At 45.8% G+C, this 12,278-nt stretch overlaps 1 protein-coding gene across 1 annotated transcript in view; it reads left to right on the top strand.

Moving 5' to 3' along the window:
• The window catches only part of mmp25b (matrix metallopeptidase 25b), a gene marked incomplete at both ends in the record, with an annotated part of 38,409 nt that extends 26,422 nt beyond the window's left edge, over positions 1 to 11,987 (top strand). Inside the window, 5 exons of the mRNA XM_084322945.1 lie at positions 3,262 to 3,346; positions 6,332 to 6,414; positions 8,750 to 8,902; positions 10,303 to 10,596; positions 11,737 to 11,987. Of these exons, the coding sequence (XP_084179071.1) occupies positions 3,262 to 3,346; positions 6,332 to 6,414; positions 8,750 to 8,902; positions 10,303 to 10,596; positions 11,737 to 11,987 (866 nt within the window). The remainder of the gene's footprint in view (positions 1 to 3,261; positions 3,347 to 6,331; positions 6,415 to 8,749; positions 8,903 to 10,302; positions 10,597 to 11,736) is intronic.
• Positions 11,988 to 12,278: the final 291 nt, after the last annotated feature.

The raw sequence follows: 12,278 nt of genomic DNA, 5'->3' as shown, positions 1-12,278 counted from the left end.
ATTTGCATACAGGTCAAACAGGTCCACTGATGATGCGGTCTCCCAAGTACTGCACAGCACCCTCTCTCACCTAGACCGTCAGAAGGGGGGCTATGTGAGACTGTTGTTCATTGACTACAGCTCAGCGTTCAACACCATAATCCCCACCAGACTGGTGGACAAGCTGATCGAGCCGGGTCTGAGCTCCGCTGAGTGAAAGGCCCCAGGCGGTCAGGGTGGGGGGTCAGACCTCCAACACCATCACCCTGAGCATCGGGTCCCCCCAGGGCTGTGTTCTGAGCCCCCTGCTGTACTCACTATACACACATGACTGTGTGGCCAAGTTCAGCTCCAACTCCATAGTGAAGTTTGCGGACGACACAGTGGTGGTGGGGCTGATCTTGGACAACGACGAGAAGGCCTACCGGGAGGAGGTTGAGGTACTGGAACGCTGGTGCCAGGACAACAGCCTGCTCCTGAACATTGGTAAAACCAAGTAGCTGATTGTGGATTTTAGGAGGAGACAGCAGGAGACACACACACCACTGAGGATAAACGGGGCTACCGTGGACAGGGTGAGCAGCTTCAAGTACCTGGGGGTCCACATCTCAGAGGATCTGACATGGGCAACACACATAGACTCAGTCGTAAAAAAGGCGAAGCAGCGCCTCTACCACCTGAGACAGTTAAGGAAGTTCAGAGTATCTGGGAAGATACTCCAGTCCTTCTACTCCGGAGCTGTAGAGAGCATCTTGACTGGAAACATCACTGCCTGGTATGGAAACAGCACGGCACATGACAAGAAGGCCCTACAGAGAGTGGTGCGCTCAGCTGAGTGTACCACGGGTATTGCACTACCACCCCTGCAGGTCCTATACAACAAGAGGTGCAAATCCAGAGCCTGCAGAATAATGAAAGACCCTCACCACCCCAACAACAGCCTGTTCATGCTGCTGCGGTCAGGCAAACGCCTGCGAACACCAGCAACTAGGACAGAGAGACTTCGGCTCAGCTTCTTCCCCCAGGCCATCAGAGCCTTGAACACTGAACTCTCCACACACAAGCACACATGAGCACACACACAACACACACACTGTACACGCTCATACACTAGCAGCCACTTTAACATGAGTATGAATGAATGAATGAATGAAAACTTTATTTAACAGATTGCAGAATGGGTACAATACAGTACGGCTCAATACATACAATTGTTAAGGGGATGCAGACCTGAGAAAGACGTTTGTCTTGTTTCCATCAGGGTCCCCCATTTTCAATTCATATAGACATTTATGACATACACAACATACATGACATTTATGGCATAGGGACATATAGGTATTTAGTACTGATACATTTGTGACATAAACGGTATTCAAATATACAGTACTGTTACCCCTAGATCCTGACAGAGTATATACATATGATGGGGAGGGGACTGTACATTAGGAGGGGGTGGGTGGGTGGGAGAGAAATATACATACGGCGGGGAGGGAATATATACATGCGGTGGGGAGGAGACTGTCTATTAGGAGGTGGTGGTGGAGGTGGTTAGGAGGTGGTGGTACACACACACTCATGCTGCACATGCTCACACTTATGGTCACTTTACAAAAGGAAAGGTCACTTTAAGAATAGTATAGTATAACTTGAGATTGTATAATATAGCATTGTATAACAGTGTACATAAAGACCCAGTGCCTCATCCGTAGCTAACAGTGTATTGCACTACCACAGGACCTAGCATGTCCTACCATGCTCTGTAAATAACTCATGTACATATACCGATATGCTCTACTTTGTTTACTTGTTTTATTGCACAATGTCGTTCTATTGGATTCTTATTATATATTACTATTGTATTATGCACATCGTTGTGGGCAAGACCCCCCGCATTTCATTGTATACTTGTATGCCGTGACAAATAAAACTCTTGACTTGACTTAGATGTAGATGTTATTGATGTAGATGTTATTGATGTAGATGTTAGTGATGTAGATGTTAGTGATGTAGATGTTAGTGACATAGATGTTAGTGATGTAGATGTTAGTGATGTAGATGTTAGTGATGTAGATGTAGATTGCTGTTAACTTTCATATCACAAAGTATATTGAGTATTTTCTGCTTGGTGAGTTCATTCTTCAACTCTATGGTAACTAACGCCAAATATATCTATACTATATCAATGAAAAAATAGTATCTTAGAGGGTTGAATCCCCCCCACCCACACACACACACACACATATGATGTGTTTTTTTTATTAATCATAATTTACACCCCTGAAAGCGGATTGGTGACGACATTTTAGTAGTTTTTCAGGATTGTTTTTATGAACTGTTTGTTCTTTGTGCAACAACTGCACCATCTCTGTGGCGTTCAGCGACTCCTTTCACTTCCTTCTGCTTCGAGACCAGATCGCTTTCATATCCTGTCAGCTTGCACGACACGTTACACAAAACTCACTGTCACAACTTCCCCCGGTCCAGAGGCACCAATACATCCCATAATATGTATTATGAAACTAAACAACCTGTCCAGAGGCTGTAGTTCGGGAGGCTGTACTCACTGTTCCAGGAGTGATATAGTCTGAAACTAGACACCCTGGCTTCTCCACTGGTCCCTCGTTACACTGCCCCGTCAGGAAGGGGGTTGAATAACGCTCCCAACATTAGGCAAAAGCTTGCTGAGGGAGAAACTGCCATGGCCATTTTGAACGGGGTCCCTGAGGCACTTGGGTCTCTTGCCCTGATGCACTTGGGTCTCTGTTGTCCTGATGCACTTGGGTCTCTTGCCCTGAGGCACTTGGGTCTCTGTTGCCCTGGGGCACTTGGGTCTCTGTTGCCCTGAGGCACTTGGGTCTCTGTTGTCCTGGGGCACTTGGGTCTCTGTTGCCCTGGGGCACTTGGGTCTCTGTTGCCCTGAGGCACTTGGGTCTCTGTTGCCCTGAGGCACTTGGGTCTCTTGTCCTGGGGCACTTGGGTCTCTGTTGTCCTGGGGCACTTGGGTCTCATGTCCTGGGGCACTTGGGTCTCTGTTGTCCTGGGGCACTTGGGTCTCTGTTGCCCTGGGGCACTTGGGTCTCTGTTGTCCTGGGGCACTTGGGTCTCTTGTCCTGAGGCACTTGGGTCTCTTGCCCTGGGGAACTTGGGTTTCTTGTCCTGGGGCACTTGGGTCTCTGTTGTCCTGGGGCACTTGGGTCTCTTGCCCTGAGGCACCATGAGGTCTTAACCCGGGCCTGAACTTCCCGGGGTCATTGTCCCATCTCCCACCTCTCTCTACAGGCGTGAAGGAGACACCTGTGGCCCCTGGCGGTGACCCTGACCTGCCCCGTCTGCCCAGTCCTCGTCCACCAAGACCAACACAGCAGTAAGTCATCATTTATTACTACCTAATTTTTGCATTGTTGCATTTTGTACTTTAGTTTTGTATATTGTATATTTTGTATAGTGCTTGGTCTTTATTCATTTAACTTTTTTTTTACTGTATTAAGCATAATATCAGGAGGCTCATACAGAACCACACATTTCACTGTAATGTACATGTACCTTATTATGTATATGTTCCTAGCTGTGTCTTCCTAGCTGTGTCTTCCTAGCTGTGTCCTCCTAGTTAGCTGTGTCTTCCTAGCTGTGTCTTCCTAGCTACCTGTGTCTTCCTAGCTGTGTCTTCCTAGCTGTGTCTTCCTAGCTGTGTCTTCCTAGCTAGCTGTGTCTTCCTAGCTGTGTCCTCCTAGCTAACTGTGTCCTCCTAGCTGTGTCTTCCTAGCTGTGTCCTCCTAGCTAGCTGTGTCCTCCTAGCTGTGTCTTCCTAGCTGTGTCCTCCTAGCTAGCTGTGTCTTCCTAGCTGTGTCTTCCTAGCTAGCTGTGTCTTCCTAGCTGTGTCTTCCTAGTTAGCTGTGTCTTCCTAGCTAGCTGTGTCTTCCTAGCTAGCTGTGTCTTCCTAGCTAGCTGTGTCTTCCTAGCTAGCTGTGTCCTCCTAGCTGTGTCTTCCTAGCTGTGTCTTCCTAGCTGTGCTGTGTCTTCCTAGCTGTGTATTCCTAGCTGTGTTGTGTCTTCCTAGCTGTGACTTCCTAGCTGTGTCTTCCTAGCTGTGCTGTGACTTCCTAGCTGTGTCTTCCTAGCTGTGTCTTCCTAGCTGTGTATTCCTAGCTGTGCTGTGTCTTCCTAGCTGTGTATTCCTAGCCGTGTCTTCCTAGCTGTGCTGTGTCTTCCTAGCTGTGTATTCCTAGCCGTGTCTTCCTAGTTGTGCTGTGTCTTCCTAGCTGTGTCTTCCTAGCTGTGCTGTGTCTTCCTAGCTCACACAAAAAACTCATCATTATTATCCTTCCTCGTGCATACATGAAATGGCCCTCGTAGCGCGCCCCCCCCCCCCCCTGCACCCAACGGAAAACAGCCACACATACACACACAGATACAGTGTCGATCGGGGTAGAAATACATATCAGATCAACGATCAAATGTATATATAGTGTTCTTACCTTGTATCTGATGTAATGCTCCTATCCAAGCTCCGGGAGGGTCATCAAAGAGAAGTCGCCTATTCTCAATCCTTGCCCCACAATGGTGGAATGAACTACCCACCCCAGTTAGGACAGCCGAAACACGTCCAATCTTTCGCCGTCGACTAAAGACGCACTTCTTCAACCATTATCTGAATTAAAAAATAAAAAATAAAAAATCTAACCCTAACTAACCATACTGTCATGCACTTGTCCTAATAAACTAACCTACACTGTAGCACTCAACACTTTGATGAACATTGTTACTCAGCTGATAGAGTTGTGCCCTTCCTGATGGCTTGTCGTACAGAACTTGTAAGTCGCTTTGGATAAAAGCGTCAGCTAAATGACTAAATGTAAATGTAAATGTAAATGTAATGCAAAAGAAATAATCCAATTATCTGATCGCCATTTGAAGTACTGGGCGCGGAGGTCCGTGCATTGCATATGGGGGGGGGGGGGCAGCCTCGCAGATGTATCGTTGAAATCAGGTTACCTCGCCTGAGTATTTAAACCACACCCGCACGGCTTGGATCGTCCCAGAAAATAAACTATACCATTCCCAGTGGAGTGCAATACCAGCCGGAAGGCGTAGGGGGCGGTATTTGCCCTTTTGCGAGCTCAGACCCATTCCCAACGATAACATCAGGCTGGATGGATGAAAATGAATGGATATCGCTAATAAAATAAATAACGATTAAAACCCGACTATAATCGTAATTGGCGCTCAAGCGATGGCGAGTTAACCCGACGTCCAATGAGTTAATCTTGGTTGGCTTTATTTGTATTGCTTTAAAAAATATATATTATGATTATTGTTATTATTATGATTATTATGATTATTATTGTTGTTGTTATTAGTATTATTATTTGTGTTATTATTATTGTTGTTGTTGCTATTATTATTATTATTATTATTATTATTATTATTATTATTATTATTATTATTATTATTATTATTATTATTATTATTATTATTATTATTATTATTATTATTATTATTATTATTATTATTATTATTATTATTATTATTATTTTTTTTTTTTTTGATCCACTTTTTCTCCCATTTTTCTATATTTTTCTCCCATCCCAATTTCGTATCATCCAATTCAACCCTCCCCTGTCACGAACGCTGTTTCTTGCCTCCCACAAGCCGGCTGCAATGTGGACTAAGTCATACATAGCACAAGTCCCCTCCGGTACTTGAGGTAACAGCAGTCGCATCTTTTCACCTGCGCAGCTCGATCTTTCAGTGTCGAGGAGTAACGCGTGGGAGGCTCACGCTGCCCCCGACACTTCCTGATTCTACTGCGCAGGCGCACCAACCGACTTGTAGGAGTCGCTTGTTCACAACGTTCGATCCCCACCCTTCAGTTTTCCCTCCCCGTAATACGGCCAATGTGTATTACTGCGGACGACCAGCTAAACTGAAAACAATGTGGAGAGCTGGATTCGAACACGCGAATCCTAGCGTCTCCACACTGGTGGCGAGTGCCTTGCCCACTACACCACCTAGCCGCCCAATTATTATTATTATTATTATTATTATTATTATTATTATTATTATTATTGGTATTGTTATTAGTATTATTGTTGTTGGTATTAGTATTATTATTGTTATTGTTAGTATTAGTATTATTGTTGTTGCTATTATTATTATTATTATTATTATTATTATTGTTGTTGTTATTAGTATTATTGTTGTTATTCGTATTATTATTGTTATTGTTGTTATTAGTATTAGTATTATTGTTGTTGTTATTAGTATTTATTGTTGTTGTTGTTGTTGTTGTTGTTGTTGTTGTTGTTGTTGTTGTTATTAGTATTTATTGTTGTTGTTTCTCTTATCACAGCTCTGACCCTTCGTTCCTGGACCGCTGTGAGGGTGGCTTTGACGCCGTGGCCAACATCAGAGGAGAGGTCTTCTTCTTCAAAGGTAAGAATGAATGAATGAATGAATGAATGAATGAAAACTTTATTCAACAGATTGCAGAATGGGTACAATACAGTACGGCTCAATACACACAATTGTTAAGGGGTTGCAGACCAGAGAAAGACGTTTGTCTTGTTTACATCAGGGTCCCCATTTTCAATTCATATTGACATTTATGACATACTCAACATACATGACATTTATGGCATAGGGACATACAGGTATTTAGTACTGTTACATTTGTGACATATACGATATTCAAATATACAGTACTGTTACCCATAGATCCTGACAGAGTATATACATATGATGTGGAGGGGACTGTAAATTAGGAGGGGGTGGGTGGGTGGGAGAGAAATATACATACGGTGGGGAGGAGACTGTACATTTGGAGGGGGTGGGTGGGTGGGAGAGAAATATACATACGGCGGGGAGAGAATATATACATGCGGTGGGGAGGAGACTGTCTATTAGGAGGGGGTGGGGGGTTTGGACATTTACGGTGGCCAGTTTTGAATTGCAGCCTCCCGTAGGTGCTCTTTAAGAGCGGTTTTGAATGTGGGTAGGGATTCACATTCCTTTACAGCTTTGGGTAGGGCGTTCCACATTGATGTGGCATAATTGCGAAACGTGTTTAGTCCCTTGTTTGAGCCGAAACTGGGTTTAACATGATTTGTTGAGCTTCCTCTGGTGTTGTGGTCGTGGTATTCACTGACCTTTAGGAAGTATTTTGACATGTACATGGGTACCTTAGTCGTATAGTGTATCTTGTAGACCAGGCCCATTGCAAGTTGCTGTACTCTGTCGTCTACTCTAAGCCATCCTAGGTTGTCAAAGTGGGCAGGGGTGAGGTGGGTTCTCGGGGTAAGGTCAAGTAGAAGTCTGACCAGTTTGTTTTGTGATGTTTGTAATCTTGTTTTTAGCGCCTTTGAGGTGCTTTGGTACCATGAGGTGCAAGCATAGTCGTAGTACCCTTGAATGAGTGCTCCTGCCAGAGTCTTCAGGGTATTCTTGTTTACCAGAGAGGAGATCCGGTACAAGAATCTAGTTTGTTGGTTGACTTTTTTATTACATTGGATGCCATTTTGTCACAGGAAAGATTTGCCTCTAGGATGGAACCCAGGTAGGTAATTTCATCTTTCCTTGTGACAATATTGTCACCCACTGTAACTGAGAAGCCGTCGGTCTTGCTGAGTTTGTTATTTGAACGGAAGAGAATGGATTCTGTTTTTCCAAGGTGTAATGGTAGTTTGTTATCAGCGAGCCATATGCAGATTTAGTCTAGTTCCGAGCTGAGGGTTTTTTCTACCTGCAACTTGTTCTTGTCAGAGACCAGCAGGGCTGAGTCGTCCACAAACAGGAACAAGTTACAGTCACAAGCTGACGACATGTCATTTGCATAAATTAGGAACAGTAGCGCTCCGACTCCTAGTATGCTTCCTTGTGGAACACCACAGCTCACTGTGAGGGGCGGGGGGATAGAGTACCGTTTACCTCCACCATCTGTTCTCTCCTCTCCAGGTAGGATTGCATCCAGCTCACTGATAAACTATCAAAACCAATTGCTTTTAGCTTGTCAATCAGAATGGAGTGATTGACAGTGTCGAAGGCCTTTTGTAGGTCCAGCATGACCATGCAGCAGTATTTGCCCCTCGTCCACCTCTTGTTTGATGTGGTCGTTCAAATAGAGAAGGCATGTGTCAGTGGAGTGGGATGTTCTGAAGCCAGATTGGAATTCGTAGATTAGATTATTTTCCGCCTCTAGATGTCGCACTAGAGGGCCAGCGTGTCATTTATCCAATCAGTTCATTCCACGTGGGAAAATGAGAAGTAGGGAGGGGATACATGCAACATGTAAACAACAACATTCATTTTGGACCCACCAAAGTTTTTTGAGGGTAAAAGCAATACTTTTATTACACACCTTTCTAGAAGTGGATGTATTCTCTTTTTTTTTTTTTTTTTACACATGCAAATGTTATCTATAACACCTTTAAAAAAAAAAAAAACATCAAACAATTAAATTAAGATAAGATAAGATAATATCAGATAAGATATTCCTTTATTGATCTCCTTGGAGAAATGCAGGCGTCATAGCAGCATGGGGGCGGGGAGGTGCAGGTATGGTGTAATGGTAGAAAGACAAAAATATAAAATTTGATCTGATTATAAAAACACAAGAAAAATAAACAATATAAACAAAGGTGCAGATGAGGGTCTGTTTGCCCTATCGCTTATGTTACAATAAATATATAAATGAATGATCTAATCTTCTAGTCCAACCTCAGTCCTGCTCTTCTCTCAGGTGTTATTAGCTCAGTCCTGTGTTTCTCCTCAGGCGTGTACTTCTGGAGGACGAAGAGAGATGGTTCCTTGGTCTCCCTCAACCCTGCGCTGATCAGGAACTTCTGGATGGGTCTCCCCCCAGGGACCAATAAGATCGACGCCGTGTACGAGAGGAAGAGTGACAACTCCATCATCTTCTTTATTGGTAAGAAAAACCAATGCACCGTTTTTATTACGTGGCTCTGCCTTGACATCAAAGGTAAACGTAACGTCTTTAATGTCTCATTGTCCGTTGAAACATATATTGAGGAAAAGCTACACCTTTTGAACACAAGAGGGCGATACTACACAAGATTAAAAGGAAATAGCGACAGGTAACCTCCGGGGGGCGCTCCCAGGCTGAGGCACCTGCTCTGACGCAGCCCTCACAACAGTTTGGTCTTTATTCTTTTTACTTTTGTTACTGTATGAAGCACAATCTCAGGGGGGTCATACAGAACCACGCATTTCACTGTAATGCATCTTATTCAGTATGTGACAAATAAAACAAAACTTTAGAAAAACTTGAAACTTGAAACCCATGGATAAAATAAAAGTACAAACTCAAGTTGTGTCAAATTCTTCCAAATTACAAAACGTAGTACTGGGTGTTCAGCTCTCCTCTCTCTCCCTGCAGCAGGCTCTCATTACTGGGTGTTCAGCTCTCCTCTCTCTCCCTGCAGCAGGCTCTCAGTACTGGGTGTTCAGCTCTCCTCTCTCTCCCTGCAGCAGGCTATCAGTACTGGGTGTTCAACTTTCCTCTCTCTCCCTGCAGCAGGCTCTCAGTACTTGGTGTTCAGCTCTCCTCTCTCTCCCTGCAGCAGGCTCTCAGTACTGGGTGTTCAGCTCTCCTCTCTCTCCCTGCAGCAGGCTCTCAGTACTGGGTGTTCAGCTCTCCTCTCTCTCCCTGCAGCAGGCTCTCAGTACTGGGTGTTCAGCTCTCCTCTCTCTCCCTGCAGCAGGCTATCAGTACTGGGTGTTCAACTTTCCTCTCTCTCCCTGCAGCAGGCTCTCAGTACTGGGTGTTCAGCTCTCCTCTCTCCCTGCAGCAGGCTCTCAGTACTGGGTGTTCAGCTCTCCTCTCTCTCCCTGCAGCAGGCTCTCAGTACTGGGTGTTCAGCTCTCCTCTCTCTCCCTGCAGCAGGCTCTCAGTACTGGGTGTTCAGCTCTCCTCTCTCCCTGCAGCAGGCTCTCAGTACTGGGTGTTCAGCTCTCCTCTCTCCCTGCAGCAGGCTCTCAGTACTGGGTGTTCAGCTCTCCTCTCTCCCTGCAGCAGGCTCTCAGTACTGGGTGTTCAGCTCTCCTCTCTCTCCTTGCAGCAGGCTCTCAGTACTGGGTGTTCAGCTCTCTTCTCTCTCCCTGCAGCAGGCTCTCAGTACTGGGTGTTCAGCTCTCCTCTCTCCCTGCAGCAGGCTCTCAGTACTGGGTGTTCAGCTCTCCTCTCTCCCTGCAGCAGGCTCTCAGTACTGGGTGTTCAGCTCTCCTCTCTCAGGCTCTCAGTACTGGGTGTTCAGACAGCTCTCCTCTCTCTCCTCTCTCAGTACTGGGTGTTCTCTCTCCCCGCAGGCTCTCAGTACTGGGTGTTCAGAGACACCGTGGCCCTGGCCGGCTACCCGAGGCCCCTGGCCGACTGGGGCCTGAGGACGCGCGCCGGGCAGCCGGTGGAGCGGGTGGACGCTGCCTTTGTCTGGGCCCACAACGGCAAGACCTACCTGTTCAGCGGAGAGCAGTTCTGGAGGTTCGAGGAGGGCCGGAGGGGGGCGCAGGCCACCCGGCAGCCGGAGGGGGGGTACCCCCGTGACATCACGCTCTGGAAGGAGGTGCCCTCCCACCTGGATGACGTCATCAGCTGGGGAGGAGGTGTGTCTTACAGACTCGTGACCTTCCAACCTGTTGAGCCTGAGCCATATTTTCAGAAAATTTGCCTAAAAGTACATACCCGAGTAAATGGAAGATTGCTCCACTTCTACAAGGTCCATTTGCATGTTCTTGGCATCTAGGGATATCTATGGATCTCAGGGAATGTATTCCCAGTGTCTGTTACTAGGCTTGAGTAAATTGGAATGAACCAAAGGGGAATATACATAATAATAATAATTATTATTTGTTTCTTTTGCTCTTGATCTCCCAACTATTAAACAAAGTTAATTTGGTCTAATATTCATTCCATCTTTATTTATACTTGATGAATACACCAAGTAATTAATAAAGGTGCTATGGATAACATTTACCTTTAGTAATTTAGCTGAACGCTTTTATCCAAAGCGACTTAGAGGTTCTGTACGACATGTTCATCAAACAGTGTTGAAACTTGGGTGCTGCAGTGTTGACATATTAGTATAGTAGGTACAGATCCAGCTCTTAAAAGTCAAACCTCTACTGCAAGGGCGCAGTATCGCTAACGCCTCGTTAACAGCACTGCCAGGTTAATGGTGCATGTGTGACAGATGACTCCTCTGCGTTGTGTATTAAATTCGATGCCCCGAGGGAGAGTTGAACCCGGGTCTCCCGCTCCGCGGGCGACAACATAGACCACTGCACTAAGAGGTGAATTCACTCCTGGGTACTGTATCTATGCGTCTATTAACCCTGTTATGGGGAAGTGAGTTTAACTCGCAGCCCGCTTACTGCCACAGTCACTTCTCAACACACACGTTTATCGTGACTGTGGATATACTCACGGACCTCTGTTACACATGATTACCGCAGTAGCAGTGCAGAGCACTCAAGACCAAGTTTCATCACTGTTTGATGAACATTGTTACTCAGCTGTTAGAGTTGTACTGTCCTGCTGACTTGTTGTACCTTCCTGCTGACTTGTTGTACCTTCCTGCTGACTTGTTGTACCTTCCTGCTGACTTGTTGTACCTTCCTGCTGACTTGTTGTACAGAACTTGTAAGTCTCTTTGGAGGAAAGCGTTCAGCTAAATTACTAAATGGAAATGTAACTGTAGTCAGGTCCTTGGTAGTCAATCACCTTCTAGTTGTTTGTCCTTCCAGGAGACGCCTACTTCTTCAAGGACAACCTCTACTGGATGCTGAAGAACGGAGGGATGGATCAAGACAACGTGATCCCCAGGTCCATCGCTGTGGACTGGCTGAGGTGTCCGCCGCCCCCCAGCCCGCCTGCCCCTGCAGCCCCCGACCCCAAGGACTGCAGCTGTGGCCTGAACGGGGCGCCACACACCAGCCTCGGATCGCTGCTGCTGCTGCCGCTCCTTCTGGTGGTCGCAGAACTTCTTAGAAAATGAGGAGTTTGTTTGCATTAGGTTACCTCTCTGCATTAGGTTACCTCTCTACATTAGGTTACCTCTCTGCATTAGGTTACCTCTCTGCATTAGGTTACCTCTCTGCATTAGGTTACCTCTCTACACATTAGGTTACCTCTCTACATTAGGTTACCTCTCTGCATTAGGTTACCTCTCTGCACTGGGTCACTACTCGCTTGGGATTCCCTCAATGCCATCGGTCACAGTGCAAAGCTCCTTCTGTAGGGTTGCGCTTATTCCACCAGAGGGCGGCATCGTTCCTTTTTAAATACA

Source organism: Notolepis coatsorum, assembly GCF_963971535.1.
Source record: "Notolepis coatsorum genome assembly, chromosome: 10".
NCBI classification, from domain to species: Eukaryota; Metazoa; Chordata; class Actinopteri; order Aulopiformes; family Paralepididae; genus Notolepis; species Notolepis coatsorum.
Note: the sequence above shows the minus strand (reverse complement) of the source record. Positions and strands in the feature narration are given on the sequence as shown.